The sequence below is a fragment of the Peromyscus californicus genome, unplaced genomic scaffold (assembly GCF_007827085.1).
Source record: "Peromyscus californicus insignis strain IS unplaced genomic scaffold, ASM782708v3 Scaffold_15__1_contigs__length_86483966, whole genome shotgun sequence".
Classification (NCBI taxonomy): Eukaryota; Metazoa; Chordata; class Mammalia; order Rodentia; family Cricetidae; genus Peromyscus; species Peromyscus californicus.
The window spans coordinates 713616-732327 of record NW_026294447.1 but is presented as its reverse complement, the minus strand read 5'-3'; the positions used below and the strand labels follow the sequence as shown (position 1 = coordinate 732327).

General features: G+C 43.6%; 1 protein-coding gene across 3 annotated transcripts in view; it reads right to left on the bottom strand.

The window, feature by feature from the left end:
- Positions 1-18712, bottom strand: part of Lamb1 (laminin subunit beta 1) — a 71876-nt gene that overhangs the window by 34582 nt on the left and 18582 nt on the right. For all 3 annotated transcript variants that reach the window (XM_052738267.1, XM_052738265.1, XM_052738266.1), the window contains exons 9-14: positions 17285-17405; positions 12739-12927; positions 12295-12474; positions 12058-12170; positions 10431-10510; positions 1072-1207 (exon numbers count right to left, since the gene is read on the bottom strand). In XM_052738267.1, the coding sequence (XP_052594227.1) occupies positions 1072-1207; positions 10431-10510; positions 12058-12170; positions 12295-12474; positions 12739-12927; positions 17285-17405 (819 nt within the window). The remainder of the gene's footprint in view (positions 1-1071; positions 1208-10430; positions 10511-12057; positions 12171-12294; positions 12475-12738; positions 12928-17284; positions 17406-18712) is intronic.

Genomic DNA, 18712 nt, shown 5'->3' with positions numbered 1-18712 from the left:
CCTACACCTCACAGACAAAGAAGTCCAATGATTCAAAACTGTGGCTATTTTCTGTCTCCTAGCTACAAATGCCCTGAAGTTAGTAAGTTGTTTTTAGGTTTGTGTGTGTTTGGTTTTTTTCCCCTCTCACATAAACAAGTAATTGAGTGCTTTTACTTTTGTGGTTGGAGTTGTCTTGGGACACTGGAGATGGAAGTTAAAAGTTTGGGATACATAATATATCATATTACATGACATAACCAGTGGGTAAGCAAAGGAAAGAACATGATGGCTTCTGAGCATATCCAGGAGTGCTGAGGTACTCCCCAAGTCTCTGCATTGCTAGCTCAGTACCTAGTGCAGTTCCTTCTCGCTCCTCCTCCATGGCCCTCTTGCCGAGTACACAAGCAGGAATGTGATATGCTCGCAAGTCCTCCCTAATGATGAGTCCACTCTGGTGGACTGCTCAGTTACTACACAGAACCTGTGGCTGGTCATCTCCAAAGATAGCCACCACCGAGTCCTTCTTTGTGTCTGTGAGTTTTGCCTAACAAGAGGCACAGCCAATGTTTCACTCCCTGTGAACTATGCTGGCCCAGGGAATTGTGACTGACAGAGTCTCCGGGGATCACAGTCTAGAAGTTTAAGAGTTCTCGCAGCTTGTTTCTTCCTTACTGGAAGTCAGAAGCCATGCTATGAGGTGCTCAAGTCAGCAAAGCTGTGCCAGCCAGTTATGCTTAAGTGCCAGACATACATTTTACAACAGAAAAGTTTGGGATGGTAAGTGAAATATATCTGAGCCCACATGATGTCAGATCTACAGTAACTCTGAAGCACAAATGAGAGCAGAGTGGAAAATACTTATTCTTGTAGACACACCAACCAAAAGCCTTATTAGAGAACTCTCCAAAGTCTACTTGTGAGTTCCATATTGACTTACCTTTAAATATGACAGCATGTCCCCATCCTTATTTTGTGCTGACAAGACTTACAAAAATATTTCTTAAATGACATCTTTATGAAGCATGTATATCCCGTAACATCCCTCACAAGGTGCTGCTCTACCAAGCTTCCAGAAGCTCCCCTACTTACAGGCCCCAGATTGGCGTCCTCGGCCTCGTAGATGTAGTGGTCCAGGGTGGTGAAGTAGTAACCAGATTCCACCTCATTGCATTGCCGCCCAATCATGTGAGGCAGGCAGGAGCACTGGCCGGAGTCCTCAGAACAGCTGAGGAGGAAGCACAGCTCATCAGAGCTTACTGGAGACAGACTAACCCATGACAAGTCCTTCTGTTTTGCTATTAAACTTATCACAGGGCAATATTTTTTCTTATTTCATTCAAAAAATAAAGTATATGGGAACAAAATAATACTTGTAAATAAATCCCAAACTTAGTCTAAACACATGACCCTGAATGTTCTTGGGCCTGGTCTTTTCAGTTTCCTCTTTCCCTATGCTCCTTCTATACTACACTGAGACTTTCTGTAGACATTACAAATTTTCTTGCTTTGGAATCTTTCTTACACTGTTTGCTTTTCTTCCCCTCTTCATTTTATTTTACGCGTATGGGTGTCTTGCCTGTATGTATGTATGTACCACATGCATGCCTGGTGCTGGAGGATGCCAACAGAGAGCACTGGATTCCCTAGGATTGTAGTTATACATAGTTGTGAGCCACCATGTGGGTGCTGGGACTTGAACCCAGTTCCTCTAGAAGGGTAGCCAGTGCTCTTAATCACTGAGCCATCTCTCCAGCACCTCTTTCGTTTTTCTTCTAATTACAACTCCTTTTTTGACCTCAAACCCAACTCCCTGAAGGACATCTTCAACTCAGCTGTCCCAGAGTTTCCTCAGCACAACTGATCCAAAGAGGCATCACTCCCACCCTCCTGTGTTCTCCACTGGGCTGATGGCATCCTACCCTTCACTGAGTCACAAAGAACCTACTTCTGTGCCTTTCCCCTCCCAGTGGCCATGCTATGCTTTGCTGTCTCTCACCATCAGCAAAGATGACAGTTTTCTAATTGATATCTATGGTGGTTTGAAAGAAAATGGCCCCCAAAGGGAGTGGCACTATTAGGAGGTGTGGTCTTGTTGGAGTAGGTGTGGTCTTGTTGGAGGAAGTGTGTCATTGTGCAGGTGGGCTTTGAGGTCCATATATGCTCAAGCCATGCCCAGCCAGACAGCCTACTTCCTGTTATCTGAATATCAACAAGTATTAGCTACCTCTCCAGCACCATGTCTGCTGTGCTACACACTGCCATGGTGATAATGGACTGAACCTCTGAACTGTAAGCAAGCCAATTCAATTAAATGTTTTCTTTGTAAGAGCTGCCATGGTCATGGTGTCTCTTCACAGCAATAGAAACCCTAAGACAGAATCCTTGTCCAAATATGGAACCTAACACAATTCCTCCACACAGCTGCCCTACAGGATCTTTCTAGAAGGCACTAACCATGTAACTTCTTGGCATAATGGGCAGGTGTACTACACCTTCTAGTCTGGCCCTTGTCAATCTGATGTCTCCTCAAACCTTAACAAGCACACTGCACAACTTGCAACTTCTCAAATGCACTAGAGACTTTGACTCCTGCCTTGACTCACGCTGTTCCTTCAGCCTAGGGTGATCTCTCTATCCTTCCTGCTGTGGCCGTTCCTGACCACCAGCTCCCTTTCCATAATTCAGACTTCCTCTTTCATGCCACTGCCTTACTTCTGTATGCATACCATTTACAACAAAGCTTGCCACTTTTGAAGTGGAGGCCCTAGCCTTCAAGTCTACTTCTCAGAGCCTAAACCAACTTCTAAGGTTTATTTAGTTTCCTTCTCCTACCACAGTCAATGGATGCTTTCTAAGAATGTGATTCTTTCTTACTTGCATATAAAACATTTGCTTTTTCCTTTATCATAATCATTAGCAGATCTCTATCTACCAGCTGAACTGGAAACCTGACCGCTAGGTCTGGGTCTTCACCTCAGTTGCCCACATCCTCCCAAGCCTAGTGCTCTGCACAGGGAATACATTCAGTAAACAATGGATGGACAAAAGAATGAACAAGTTAGAAAAAAGAGATTTAATGTAGATAAATTCTTACTATATATTACTATTTTAGGTAATAAATTCATCTATATAAACTATAAAGCATTTATTTTTCTCTCTGCTGTATCTCTTTGTTTCTTCTATTATTTTATGAGTCAGGTAAAACCCAAATACATGCATCCTTTGCTGGCTTTATTGTTCTTAAGACCAGGGTTTCTGTAAATAGCTCATGCTGGCCTGGAAGTTGCCATCCTCCTACCTCAGCCTGAGTTCTGGGATTTCAGACTGAATTGCCACATCTGGCTTCAGTCGTCCATTTCAACTCCACTAAAGTCAAGATGTGATTTACAATGCTTCTTAAGCCTGTTCTTGCTCCAAAGTTTAGGGGAAATCGAGCTCCAGGCAAGTTGCAACTCCAGCAGATGGAACAGGCCACAGCTTGCTGTCACGTGACATCCTTGCTAGTGGAGCAAGTCATTATCCCACAGGAATATGAGTTCTTAAAGCTACAGAACCAGTTCCAGGAAAGGATAGCCTGTTCTAATTAGGACCAAACACTCTTGGCCCAGGCCACCAACACCTGTCACGTTCAGAGATTCAGCCATCAGTCATTGCGTCATAGGGACCCACTTTCCCTACAGCAGATGCTTACCAAGGAACCAAATATACCAAAGAATGCAATTAGCTCTCCACTATCATTAGAAACACTCAATGAAGATGACGATGGAGACTCTTGAGCCTGCTTTTCCTAGGCAGCACAATTCTAAATGAGCAAAAATCTCAGGAAGATATGATCACATGGAAAAATCTAGAAGAACCTTGCTTCTGACAGCCCTGTGACCTTAAATCTAGTGACAGACTGGAATCACTGCCACTGTTAAGTAGTTTCAATTCCACACTCATGTCCCTGTGCCTGTTCCAGTTCCCAACAGATGATTTTCATCCTTACTTACAGCACTCAACACCCCAACTGTTATGCTCATTTTCATAATTCCAGTCATGGTTGAGGCACTCCCAGCCACACTCCAATGTCTTTTGTCCTGAAATACTCAGCATCATTCTCACCACCTTCTCATTCTCTCTTCTTAACCACTCAGATTTTAAATCCTTTCTCATGGTGTAAGATAAAACTTTGTTATTTCTCCATATGAACATTTAAGTCTTACTTCAGTATGTTTCTCCACTTAGCAGCCTCCTTCTCCCATCACTGTCATTATCTTAGGCCATGATGTCACCATTTCATGCAGTGTCCTAAACTGACCTCACCTGCATTCACCATCACCCAGTCAACCTTTCCAGAGCCCTGCTTCCATACCCCATAAGTGTTTCTCTGCACCTTGTCATATCAGGTGATGATGCCTCTGTTTGACTTCCTGCAGCTCCACAGCTCATCCTGTGAAAATAGTTGCTTGTCTTCCTGGTACAGCCCAGTGCTTTCAGATGACTACACTCCTCATACACTTCAACAAATATTTACCAAACAAATACTGTCCCTGGACATTGTGTGTGCTGGCCATCAGTGCCCTCATACTTTAGGCCAACTTGCTTCTGAAGCAACCCTTAATTAACCCTTAAGTGGATAAATATTATGGGGTGGAAGGGAAATGTCTCTCTCTTAAACAACTTAGAATCTTACTGGGAAGATAAGCAACAAAGCAATTAACCAAGACAAAATGTAGCCAGGGGCAAAATACTCTGGGTGTACACAAGAAGACGTAATTCATCTGAAGGAGAAAATTAAGGGAGACTTCCTGGAAGATGTGGCCTGACACTTGAGAAGGATGATTCTGATGTGCAGAGAGAGGATGGGAATGATGAAAACAAAGAAGTGGAAGAACCTGGCCCACCCATCCCCCTCTTAATCTTTACCCTCTCTTTCCTCCCAGCTAGAAGGCCCTCACCCAACAATTATGAGGCGATTCAATCTTATTCTGCTTTCGAAACTCATTCCCAAATCCAAGGTCTTCCCCCCAAAAAGATGACATGTAACTATTCTTTACTGGTCTAAATTCAAACAAACAAACAAAAATCACATGTCAGAAATACTGCACAATTTTTCACACTCTCACTACAAGTTCTTCTGTAATCTGAGTACAGAGTTTGTTTAATCACTAACAGAAAGATAACACAAGACAAAGGCTCTGAGAGGCAGAGGCTTGGCATCAAAAGACACATTTCTCCTCTCTAGGACCTGCTGGCCCATGACCACACACGGCAGACAGGATTTTGCAGATGTGATGAAGGGCAGGAATCCTGAAATGGGTGGGATGATCATGGATTATCTAAGTGGACTCACTCCAATGCTTCGAGCTCTCAAAAGTGGGAGAGGTAAAGCAGAGAAGTTAGAAAGCTATGGTGTCAAAAGGATTTGCTCACCATGGCTTTGAGGAAAGAGGAAGGGGGTTGTGAGATCAAGGAATGTGGATGCACCTAGAGGCTGAGAACGGCCTTTAGGCAACAGCCAGCAGCAGAAAATAGGCTCACCCTACAGCTTCAAGGAAACTACCTAAAACTTGAATAAACAGGAAACACTCTCCCCTATTGTCCATCGGAAGCAGAGGCTCCTGCACCAACATCTGTCTGTAATCCACAGAGACAGCTGCCCTACCAAACTGCAAGATATTAAGTTTATATTGTTTTCAGCCACTAAAGTGTGGTAATTTGTCTGGCAACAATCACATACAGGCTCTTGGTTTCCCAATAGGTCAAGGTTAAGATTATTTAGCACAGATTTCTCACAAATACAGACAATTCAAAGTTCTAATGGAACATAATTACTTTTAGTTACACATGAATGAGCAGGAAAAGTGTAAGTTCAGCTTTTCTCTATTAACAATGAAAACTTCTAAAGTATAAAAAGCATCATTCATAAGGGCCAACTGCTGTACTTAATACCGTCATCTCGTTCACAATTGATTTCAAATAAGAGCTGGTTTACCTTGAAGACCAGCACCACCCGTTCTCGCTGGGTGGTGTCCCCACCTACACTTCCTAACAGGAAGGAACGATGTTCTAGAACCCCTTAATGTCCATCCCTTGTAGAAACTAACAAAAAGCTAGATAAACCACAATTATTCAGAGAGTTGATGAAAGTGTCTAGCGACTTGCGCTCTGGCTTCACAGTTGGTCAATTTCAGACCCTTACAGATGGAGCATCTGCACGCCTCAGTGCTGGTGCCAAGGGAAATACAAAGCAAAGTAAACAAATGCTAAAAAGAGCATCAGGAGAGTGTTGGGAACTTCAGAGAAAGTAGCACCTTCTTTTAAAAAAACTCACTTTTATCTGCTCAGGAAGAGCCTGGCAGGGGTGCTGACAGCTGTGAATGGAGGGATCAGGATTGCCTATGTACATGGCAGACCAGAACCTTTCCTCCCTGCATCTATGGGACCATTCCAGCTGCCTCCCCTCAGGAGTTTCTAAGAACAGAGTTCTCAGGAGGTAGAGGCCACAGGCTGTATTGCATCCCAGTATACTCTGGAACAGAACAAACCCAAATAAAGGGGCCAAAGAGAACACATTCTTCAGACCTCACATCTCAAGAGAGTATTGGGAACTTCAGAGAAAGCAGTATGCACTTTCTAATGCACTTCTAAGAGAGAGGACTGGGGATATAGCTCAGAGCTCTTGCCAATACATGGTGGGCTGCAGGCCAGACACCCAGGGCTGACCCAAGGGCCAACATTTAACTGAGAACATTTGGAAGGATGCTGCAAAGATATTGATTTAAAGTATTGTTTATCCAGCAAACACTGCCATTAATTCTTATTTATTCATTAAAGCAAAAAAAAATCTAGATAAAAATTCATTATCCTAGCTTAAAATAGTTAGGTCTAAGTTCTTTAGATATTTAAAAACTCAGATTAGCTGTCAACATACTAGACGTAGATGACAAAGCCTTTACTGTACAACTCAAATTCCACTTGGCTAGCTCTACAAAATGTTTTGAAGTATTTTCCACTTTAAATACTTTTGTACTTGTTTCTGTCCCTAGCTAAAGTAACCAAAGGGTGTTTGATATCATATTTAGAGACTGCTTCACCTAAGAAGCATGTAGGTAGTGACTACATCTTGAAACCTTTTTGCTTCTCAAGTTCTCTTACTCAATCAACATTTACCCAGCATTATTAGTATGTGTCCACAGAAAAGTGAAAAGGGCTGGTGAGATGGGTCAGTGAGTAGGAGTGCCTGGTGCCAAGCCTGGGATGATCCAGAGATTGATTTCTGGGACAGCAAGTCACTGAGGACTGTCCTCTTATCCGCCGCCCTCCCCCCCCCCCCCCCCCCACATACAAAGTGTAAAAATAGTTTTTTAAAGAGAAGTAAAGAAATATCATCAAGTAAAATATACTCCTGTGCCACAGCAAGTGTTCCCAGAGTGCCTTGGATGTGCCAGTCTCCTAGTTGAAATGGTAGGTTAAGAGACAAGCCTAAGGAACTCCTTCACAAACTCTCCTTTTGAAAGAAACATGGAACACGACCACCACAGGACTCTATAAAGGCTTCCTTTCCCCCACCAGAACAGTGTGTCTCATCATTCATGCTAGATTAGGAGACTATCTGCTTTAAAACTAAAATTTTTTGTTTCACAGACTCTTTTGAAGAACATATTCTAGTGTTTGAAGTTTTTGCAGGAGAAATTAGAAGACAGGCTAGGATGGAGGCCAAGACTGGAAGTGTGTGTGCAATAGAGAAAAGGAAGTGACTGGAGACCACATAGGGTAACGGAACACTAGACATCATTGAATTATGATGGCCACTTTTATCTGCTCAGGAAGGACCTGACCTGGAGGGGGTGCTGACAGCTGTGAATGGAGGGATCAGGATTGTATATGTAGCAGAGCCACTCCTCCTGCATCTACAGGACCATCCCAGCTGCCTCTCCTCAGGAATTTCTAAGAACAGAGTTCTCAAGAGGTAGAGGCCACAGGCTGTGTTGTATCCCAGTATACTCTGGAACAGAACAAACCCAAATAAAGGAGCCAAAGAGAACAAATTCCTGAGCCCTCACATCTCAGGCCTTCCTAGCAGACTGTGCAGTTGGGAAATAAAGTTGTCAGAGAGTCAAGTTTTGAGCACACGATGCTTGCACAATGAATTCATCATGTTCTCTGAGGGAAGACTGAGGAGACAAGGAAACATCTGTCCCTGCAGCCACTTACACTCTCCCACCAGATGTTCTGAGTTTGATCCAGAGGCAGAGACTAAAGTTCTTTTCAGACTCAATGGTGGTTAACTCAACTCCCACAAAAAGAACAACTGGCTAAACACGTATTATATATTTCTGTAGGGATTCACATGTTTTAACAATTCAAAGAAAATTAGCATATTTCAGTAACTAAAAAATGGCAAGTAAACTTTACGAACAGATTAAAAGTTACAAAGGAAAAAAATGAAAAGATTCTTCCAACCAAATGAGAATCTATTCTCTATCTGTTAAATTAGCGAAAAAGCCAGGTGGTGGTGGTGCACGCCTTTTACCCCAGCGTCGAGGCAGGAGGATCTCTGTGAGTTTGAGGCCAGCCTAGTCTACAGAGCGAGTTCTAGGACAGCCATGGTTAGACAAAGAAACCCTGTCTCTGAAAACAAAACAAAACAAAATCCAACAAAACTTAGTGAAAAAGAAATTGCTGCTACTAGCTGAGGTTGAGGCCAGGGGAGCCAGTACTTCTGTGACAGACAGAAGGAAAACCAGCTCGTTTAATCTGCTTGAAACAATATGGCATTCTCAGAAAATGAAAATATATATGATCTTTGTCTTAGCAGTTTCATCACTGATAACCTGGCCTACAGATACACAAGCACTCATCAAGACATGTCTTCAAAGAGCTTCACTGCAACACATTCAAAAAGGGAAGATGAAAATAACCAAACTGATCATGTATTTTCACCTGATAGATATAAAAGCTATTGGAAAAAAAAGATGTGTATGAGTCTAAGACAAAGGTTCTACAAGAAGAAAATTTGCAAGTTTTGGGATAACATGTTTAGGGCTGGCTAGATGATACAGTGGGTTAAGGTACTTGCTATCAAGCCTGATGACCTGACCAACACACCAGAAGGAGAGAATCAATTCCTTCAAGTTGTCTTCCGACCTCCACATGTGTGTTGTGGTATGTGCACACTTGTGGACACAAATAAAGGAAAACAAAGGCAAGTGGGAAATCATGGGCTGGTTTTTCTCTTTGAAGTTGTCTATTAAAATATAAATAAGTAGGGGTCTGGGGAGAGGGCTCAGTAATATGCAAGAGGACCAGAGTTTGGATCCGCAGAACCGGTCTAAGTGCTTGGCAACCTGACCCACCTGAAATCCTAGCCTCATAAGCTGGAGGCTGGGGATAGCGGAGCAAGCTGGCTAAGGGGACTAGCCATATAGGTGAGCTTTGGGCTTGACTGAGAGACCCTGCCTCAAAAGAATGAGGAGGGAGAGCACTCAAAGAAAACTCCCAATGTCAAACCATAAATATGTGCACTGTATGTACACAATATATACGTGAAAAGAAAAAAGAAAAAAAATCAAACAGATAAAGCCTAACATCATTTTAAAACAGAGAAGAAAAGAACATTGACTTTCAACAGCATACTGAACTCATAACCGCCTGTATTAATTTTTTAGGGTGCAATAAGCTGCTGCCAATAATGGCACTTCTAGCTTACCTAGGAGAGACTTGAAAGAGAGAACAGGAAAAGAAATGCTTTTGCATTTCAGTTTATAGTTCTTTGAACTGTCTGCACTTTTTTTTTTAAACTGTGGGCATGCATTACTTCCATAATTTAAAATATATGGAGAAATAAAAGTACAAAACAAAGTAACAGCATTTTTTTTTTTAAAAAAATGATATAAATTTCTTAGATTCAAAAAATTATCCTTTATAAAAGTTTTTAATTGCCGGGCGGTGGTGGCGCACGCCTTTAATCCCAGCACTCGGGAGGCAGAGCCAGGCGGATCTCTGTGAGTTCGAGGCCAGCCTGGGCTACCAAGTGAGCTCCAGGAAAGGCGCAAAGCTACACAGAGAAACCCTGTCTCGAAAAACCAAAAAAAAAAAAGTTTTTAATTATGTGTTATGTCTGTGTGTGTATGTGTACAAGAGTACAGGTGTCTATGGAGGACCGAAGAAGGTGTTAGAGCCTGGAGCTTGAATTACATGCAGTTATGAGTGACACGAGTACTGGAAACCAAGGTTGAGTCCTCCGCACAAACACTAAGCCACCTCTAGGCCAATACACTAACTCCTGGCATGATAACAACCCTTGAGCACACTAAGACCATAGTACAAACAATCAGTAGGTAATCAAACAAAAGATGAACATATTTTACAGACTTTCTTGAAGAGACAATAAAACCTCAGGTTTCCACAAGTCTTGAGTTTCCTTGGTGCCTGGGTCAGAGTACAAATGAGATTCCACTTACCTATTGTTTAATGCTCCTCCAAGGTCACAGTCACAAGGCCGACATCCATCTAAATCATTGCTTAAGCCCCAGTGCTGTGGCTGCAGAACAAAAAATTAAACATGTAAAGGTGGGTTCCTCTGACTGAACAAGAGACTCAGCAGAGAACAAGCTCAAGCATGCCTCAGTTACTCCAACTATTTCTTTCAACCATGAAAACAGACAGAGGGTAGGAATATTCTAAGTTAAAAAAAAAAAAACCCTCATCTTTGAGTCATTTGAGGGAAAGTGTTGTCCTGCTCTGAGCAAGCAGTACAGAGATCAGTTTTCTTCATTCAAATGGCTCTGACAGTAAAAACAATTATGGCAAGTATTCAGCATGCCTTTACATTTCCCTCAGTTCAGTCTGTCACAAACCCCACAAGGAAGGCCTTTAGGATTCATGTTCGTGGACAGAGCAGAAAGGGAGGAGAGCTTATTCTCAAATAAAAAGAAAGGCAACTGCCAGGCCTTGGGATGCTCCTGATACAGAGGAAATCTCTGCATCTGAAAAATGAGCAGAGGTTCATCAGCTCACAGCCTCACTAACTTAAACCAGACTTCTAGCTGTCTATCAAGCATCTCTCAGGATTCTACACAAGCATACATACTTGGTGGTCACAAATACTCGTGTGTATGGGGCATGTGGATCCCCTAAGCGAAACTAAATAAAAGCAACATAAAAACATCATGGAAGCTGTAAGATTAACTACCCTCCTAAGTCCTCCACTCAGGGCTAGAGCTGAGGTTCAGTGTTAAACCCCAAAACATGCAAGGCAGAAGGTTCAATGGCCAGCACTCCCTCCCCAAATTATTCCACTGAACTGCTATTGGTGTACTTGCTCCAGATTTTGTCAGTCTTGATGAAATTTTTTCCTACATGAAGTATTATTCACACCTTTTGGTCTCTGCTTTATTTGTTAGTATAACAATGTAAACATATCCTTGCATTAGTTTCATTTTCCACAGCAACTGCTATCACTTCGTATGGAAGTCTGGAAATCTCCAAATTTCTGTAACTATTTTCCCACTATTGATTCCAAGTCTTCTGCCATAATTAATAAGGATGCAATGAATTTTGAGGGGACATACCTTTGTCCAATTCTCTGAGGATCTCATTTGGAGCCTCAGAAGTGAGGTTACTAGGTTAGGAATATGTACATCTTTACTACCTCCTAAGGCATCTCTCTGAAACACTTTCCACAGTATGATTCAACCTGCATTTCTGTTAGCAGCTAACAAGTCTTAGATCATCATGTCCTCACTAGCAGTTAGCATTGCCATCTTTAAAACCTGTTCACTTGTCTTCATAAGTGGTATTTGCTGTGGTTTGTCAAATAACTCACTAGGAGTTCTCATTTTGACTTTTCTCCTTGGGTCTCTTAGCATTAACTTGTAAAGATAATAGTAAAATTCATAATGGGAAAAGCATTCCTTATTTGCCAGGTATGCTGGGACACACATACCACACAAGGACCTGGGTGGCAGGGTCGGGAGGACGGTGAGTTCAAAGTCTACCTCGGGCATATATTGAGAGCCTACCTCAAAAACTAAACGAAACATGTCACATTCACTAACTTCTCATGCCCAGAGATGAGGATTTACCTACCAGACATTGGTCACAGCGCTGTCCTGTCACCAGTCGCTTACAGTAGCAGTACCCAGTCTCAGAATCACAAGGATTCCCACCAGGAATCGTCCCCAGAGGATTGCAAGCACATGCTTTATTAAAGACAAAATGAAGTAAAGAAACACAAACCCAGTGAGTCCAAAGCTGTGGTTTAGCTTTAGAATTTCAGTGTAAAATGGAACTATATTCCTGGGAGAACACCCCAAATAGGCTTACATTTACAACCAAATGGGTCTTCAGCACTTAGGTCGTAGAAGCCTTCTTTACACACATCACAGCGCTCCCCTTCCACATGCAATTTGCACCGACACTGACCAGCAATGAGACCCACAGAAAAATCAGTGTAACCATCACAGATTCCTCCATTCTCAGAACCAGCTGGGTCACAGGTACATGCTGAGAGGAACAAGGCACCAAGAATTAGGCCATGGTTTTTTGTGAACACATATGTTCTCTTCTACCCTCTAAATCCAGCCAAAGAGATCTTAAGAAGGCTTGACTAGCAAGTAAATGCTTCTCCCGGCATCCTAGACTGCAATTAACTAGCAATGCTGGCTATGCCGCTCAGAGTTTGGGCTCCAAGAGGAGGATACTGACAACAAACTATTCTGCCTGAAAAGTAGTAATAACGGGTCCTATGAATGACATTTCCCAACGTACGTTCACAGAGACTGGGGTCTCGGATGTCCCTCTCAGGGTGCTGGTAGTAGAATGGTTTGCACTGCTCACAGTTGCGTCCCATGGTGTTGTGCTGACAGTCATCGCACACTCCCCCACTGACATTCCCAGTGGCCAGGAAAACCGCCATGTCAAAGTGACATGAGCTGGAATGTTCGTTGCAGTTGCATTCTGTATGACAAGAACAATGTCAAGAACAAAACTTTTAAATATATTTACAAATGGAGGATGGAACTGGCAGGAAGAAGCTCATTTAGCAAAGTGGGGACTGAGTTTGAGTAAAACAGCAATCGGCAAAAAGGCTCTGGTGATGAAAAAGGACACAGCCCTTGCTGATCTTGACTCCAAAAATCAGGTTAGCACCTTTAAAATTGCTAGGCTGGGTGGTGGTGGCACACGCCTTTAATCCTAACACTCCAGAAGCAGAGGCAGGAGGATCTCTGCATTTGAGGCCAGCCTAGTCTACTTACTTGGTTGTTTTCTTAGTGATGAAAAGTGACTAACATAGGAAGAAGGATGCGCTTCCACTGAAGGTACCTTTGGCCCCCACCTAAGTAGAATTGATTGAAGTACTGTCTACTATTTTAAAGGACATTCTGGGCGATGCATTCCTAGAAAAGCCATTGTTCTGCTGTCTTTGGGGTTGCATTGCTGAAGAATGTATGGGGGATGACAGTGGCAAGCAGGTGGCACACCCTGTAATTCCAGCACATGGCAGCCCAACGATAAACCAACTTCTCTCATCACTGTGGCAACAACTTAAAGGAGGAAGGCTTTACTTTGGCTCATAGTTTCGGAGGGTATACTCCACAGCTGGTCGGCTCTGGTGTTGCTGGCTCTGTGATAAGGCAGAACATGATAGCAGAAAGGCATGGAATTGCAGAGCTGCTCCCTTCAAGACAGCCAGGAAGCAGAAGAACAAACCAGAAAGGGCTGAGGACAGGAAACATCAGAGTCAAAACTTCGAGACCCACCTCCTTTAACTGGACTTAACCTAGTAAACCAGTCATCAAGGAACACATCAATGGACTAACCCACTGATCAAGTTAGTGTCCTGGGGACCCAAGTACTTCTCAACAGTGCCACCAGCAGGGTACCAAGCCTTCAAAACATGGTCCTTTGGGGGCCATCTCAGACCCAAACCAGAAACAGACTGTATTTCCCTCTCATTTGTCCTGCTGTCCTTGTCTTAACAGCAGACACAATGTCAGGACACTGTAGAGAGCCGTGCACGGCCGTGCCTCAAAGATGGCGCTGGTGTCCGGCTTCTGCCTTCCCGATGGCAGGTGCTCCTTATTTGGCTAAGGTAGGATCTGGCTTGCTTCCGCACACCTGGACCTAATCTGGCTTGCTTGCGTATGTCTGACCCTATCGGCATTGTCCATGTGGCACTACGGGGTTGATTGTCCAGTGGCTATAAAGGGCATGGGCTGGCTTTCCCCAAGAAGAAGATCGGAGGAGATAGGAGATCAGAGTGTGTGAGAGTGAGAGTGAGAGAGAAGAGGATGGCTTTCCCCGGGGTCAGAAGATTGTTCAAGGTTCCTGAACAAACTGCTTGGAGAAGAGCCTTGTGTCGCGTCTTCCTTGCTGGTCGAGGTGGACGCGACAAGTGGTGGCCCGTACGGGGACCCTTTAAGGCTCAGAACTCTTCGCAGTCAGGGCAGTGCACTGGTAAGTCCCCAGGTAAGGTGGGGATCCGGACAGGAAAATTAAAAGGAAACGTAGAGCCGTGACCAAAACGGACAGGAAAATTAAGTAGAGCCGTGACCAAAACGGACAGGAAAATTAAGTAGAGCCGTGACCAAAACGGACAGGAAAATTAAGTGGAGCTGTGACCAAAATGGACAGGAAAATTAAGTAGAGCCGTGACCAAAACAGACAGGGAAAATTAAGTGGAGCCGCGACAAAAGCGGACAGGAAGTTTAAGTGGAGCTGCGACAAAAGCAGACGGGAAGATTAAAGAAAGTGAAAGCAGGTGAAAGCAAAAGTGCTGCTAGCATCATGGGCACAATTTCTTCGCACCCAATTTTTCTGGCTCTTAACGAGCTGCTCCTTTCAAAGAAATTAAAGATTAAGAAGAGTAACCCGGAGGTTTGGAGACAGGTTAGAACTGAAATGCAGCTAGCTTGCCCAGTGTTTCTCAATGCCCAGACTCAACAGAGATACCATGACCAGATAAATCAACTAGCAACAAGGGCATGGAAGTCCCTACCTAATAAAGGGGAAGTGAGCGGTAACCTTACTAAGATCCTTCAGGGACCTATGGAACCTTTTTCAGATTTTGTGGCCCGCATGGTCGAGGCTGCAGGCAGAATCTTTGGGGACCCAGATGCCGCGATGCCGCTTATAAAGCAGCTAGTTTATGAACAATGTACCAAAGAATGCAAGGCTGCAATCACCCCTTATAAGAACAAAGGTCTAGAAGTATGGATAAAAGTGTGCAGAGAATTAGGGGGACCTCTAACTAACGCAGGCCTTGCAGCTGCAGTTATACAACTTAGTAACAAGAAAGGAGGGAACACTGGGGCATGTTTTCAGTGTGGAAAAATGGGCCATCTCAAACGTAGCTGCCCTCAAGGAGAAGGTAACTTCTATAAATAAGTAGATGTTAATATGTTTTATGTGTGTTTGTAAAAATGTGTAAATGTTGAGTGTGAATTTAGGCCTAAGCACATGTTATATGTGAGTTTGTGAAAAGGTGTAAATGTTGATTGTGAATCTAAGCTTAATGTATGTGGTGAAAGAACCTGAGACACAGAAGGTTAGTGTCCTAGCAGACTGCAAAGCAGGCAGTCTGAGCGGTTTTCAAAAGCAGAAGTCGCTAAGCTAAGAATGGTGGACGCCAGAACCAGCACAACAAGGCATCCGCAGCTGAGATCTATGGAAAATCAATGCAACACAGAAAAACCTGAGCTAACAGCGAAAACGGTGCGGTTTAAAATTACTGACTCGGCAGATGGGAGTACAATTAGTGGAGTCTGATTTTAAAGGCCCTTTGAAGCCAGGCACAGTGGGTTTATTGATAGGAAGATCCTCCACCACCATAAGAGGTCTTAATCCATACAGCCCTATGAAGGGCATGGTGAAGTGGAAAGATATCCTCACGGGTAGCTGGCATGGCCCCGATCCCGTGCTGACATGGGCGGGAGGTTCTGTTTGTGTTTTCCCACAGGACTGGCTAGACCCTATCTGGGTACCTGAATGATTGGTGCGATGGCCCCTCAGACGGAGAGACGTGATGACACCCCGGAAACTGATGCGCCTGATCCTGATAGCCCTGATTCTGACAAGCATACCAGTGGGAGCAGCTGTGGATCAACTACTCTGGGCTCTTATAAGAGCCTGGCCATACCCTTTACCCATAACATCACATTTTAGTGTATTGCTTTATTTTTGAGTTGACTTGCAGGAGCAGAACCCAGATCCTGCGCAATGAGATCATTGCGGTCAACTCCACCCGTGTGCACCTGGCCTATCACCTTTTTAAAGGAGTGGGTGGGATTAGGTGCCCTGGCAGGCCTACTGGTGCTTATCTCCCTGATGTGCCTGTGGTGCATTGTTCGTTTAAGGGTTTCTCAGAAGCACAATGCAGCCATGATTATCTAAGCCTTTACAGCCATAGAGGCTGCACAGTCTCCCCAGGCCTGGCTGGCCGCATTAAAAACTTGATCGCGCAGGATGCGAGGCTAGTGCACTGCACTTGGGTCTAGCTGTATTGCAAAACCCAAGAAGAGCAAGTCTAATTGCATGTGGGTTGATGCCCTAATTCCCACCTCTGCAAAAAAGGGTATCAGACGGGTCAAGTGTTCTCTGGGTGGATGACACCTGGACTAACACCAGTACAATGTCCAAGTTTTTTTTTGGCAGAGATTAGACCTCTGCTCTTGCCTGCTGCTTAAAACAAAAAAGGGGGAACTGTAGAGAGTCGTGCACGGCCGTGCCTCAAAGATGGCGCTGGCGTCCGGCTTCTGCCTTCCTGATGGCAGGTGCTCCTTATTTGGCTAAGGCTAGGATCTGGCTTGCTTGCGTATGTCTGACCCTATCGGCATTGTCCACGTGGCACTACGGGGTTGATTGCCCAGTGGCTATAAAGGGCGTGGGCTGGCTTTCCCCAGGAGGAGATCAGAGAGAGAGAGAGAGAGAGAGAGAAAGCGAAAGCGCGAGCGCGAGCAAGTGAGTGAGAGTGAGTGAGAGTGAGAGAGAAGAAGATGAGAAGATGGCTTTCCCCGGGGTCAGAAGATTGTTCAAGGTTCCTGAATAAACTGCTTGGAGAAGAGCCTGGCGTCGCGTCTTCCTTGCTGGTCGAGGCGGACGCGACAGGACACCATTGCCATTTTCCCGAGTCAATGTCAAACATACCAGTTCTTGTCAGTTGAACTCAGTGCATACATATTACTGCTCTGGGAGTTACACAGCCAGGAGAAGAGCACCATTTTTCCTCCCCTCTGCAAACAGTGTCATTGTGGAGTGCAGCTCCCCAGAAAGTGGATCCCAACTGCCTCCAACAGCGCTCCCCACTGACACTTACTTTTGCAGGCATTGCTGTTTCGACCTTCAGCTGGTCTCCATGGCAAATCATGGTAGAAATCCATGCACAGCTCACAGTTCAAACCTTTGGTGTTGTGCCTGCACATGCAGTGCCCATGAACCTGGGAAGTTACAAACCAGGAGAAGCAACATTAGAAACATACAAATGTCCACACTTTTTCCACAGTCAGCAGAAGATATCATCTTTCACACACATCTCTAGCTCCTCAAAGTGAGGGCTTCTTAATGCTTTCCTTCCCCAACTAAGCAAGTTCTACCCATTAAGTTGATGGCTATCATCCTTGTTTCTGCAATAGTTTCTATGATACAATGGACAGTCAACTGAGTATCTACACAAAGAATCCAGATGAGCACAATTAACAACTTAATTTTTTTAAAGGACTGCAAGCAACTAAGGAATACTGACTGCAGGAGAAATAGTCTTTTTCCCCAGGGAAGAACACATCAATTGGTTATCTAATACCAAATGATCGTCCCTGAAAACACACATACAAGTAACATACAGACTGAGTAGGTTGTACTTACGTATTCAGAAATATATATATATGTTTGTATACAAACACACACATTCTTATATGTAACAACAATTAATGAAAAAAGAGGCTATAAATTTAAAAGAGAGCAAGGAGGTATATGGGAGGGTTTGGGAGGAAGGAAAGGGATGAAGAAAATGATGTAGTTATAATATAAAAAAATAATTTTTAAGTAATTATTTAAGAATTAAAATCACACAACAAAAGACACCTAGGGTCTGTGAGATGGCTTAGAGGGTAAAGCCTTTGCTACTGAGCCTGAATACCTAAATCTGATCCCCAATATCCAGATGCAAGGAGAAACTGACTCCCTCAAGTTGTGCTGTGACCTCCATATGAACTCAGTGGCACATGTGTGAGGGCACACATACACACACACCAAATAAATGAATTTTAAAATGCAATATATTTTTGAACTAGTTATCTAAGAATAATCTCTTTAAAGCTACTGTAATAGAAACCTGTAAAAGTGAATGTAGAACTCAACATGCAATGGTCTCCAAGAACCAGCTCTAACTACTTTGAATTTTACACTGTGCCAGGTGATCATTTCCTTTAAAAGGTTTCTGCCTCCCCCTACCTCCTTAAGCACAGCACTTATTTTTCCTTAACTATAATAAAAAACATTTTTTTCAACCATTTACCATGCTTTCCTTCAAGTAGAAAATAAAACCATGAGAAAGACACACATTAATTTTTATAAAAGATTCAGGATGCATTACTGCGTGTCACTTTACTCCAAGGTATGCTTAAGACCCTTGCAGCCTATGAAGATAAACCGATCATTTGTACCAAACAAGTAAGCAGGTACATAAGCCCTTCACTGTAACCCTGATGTCTACTGCCTGGAATTCGAGAACAGGACAGACAGGTCC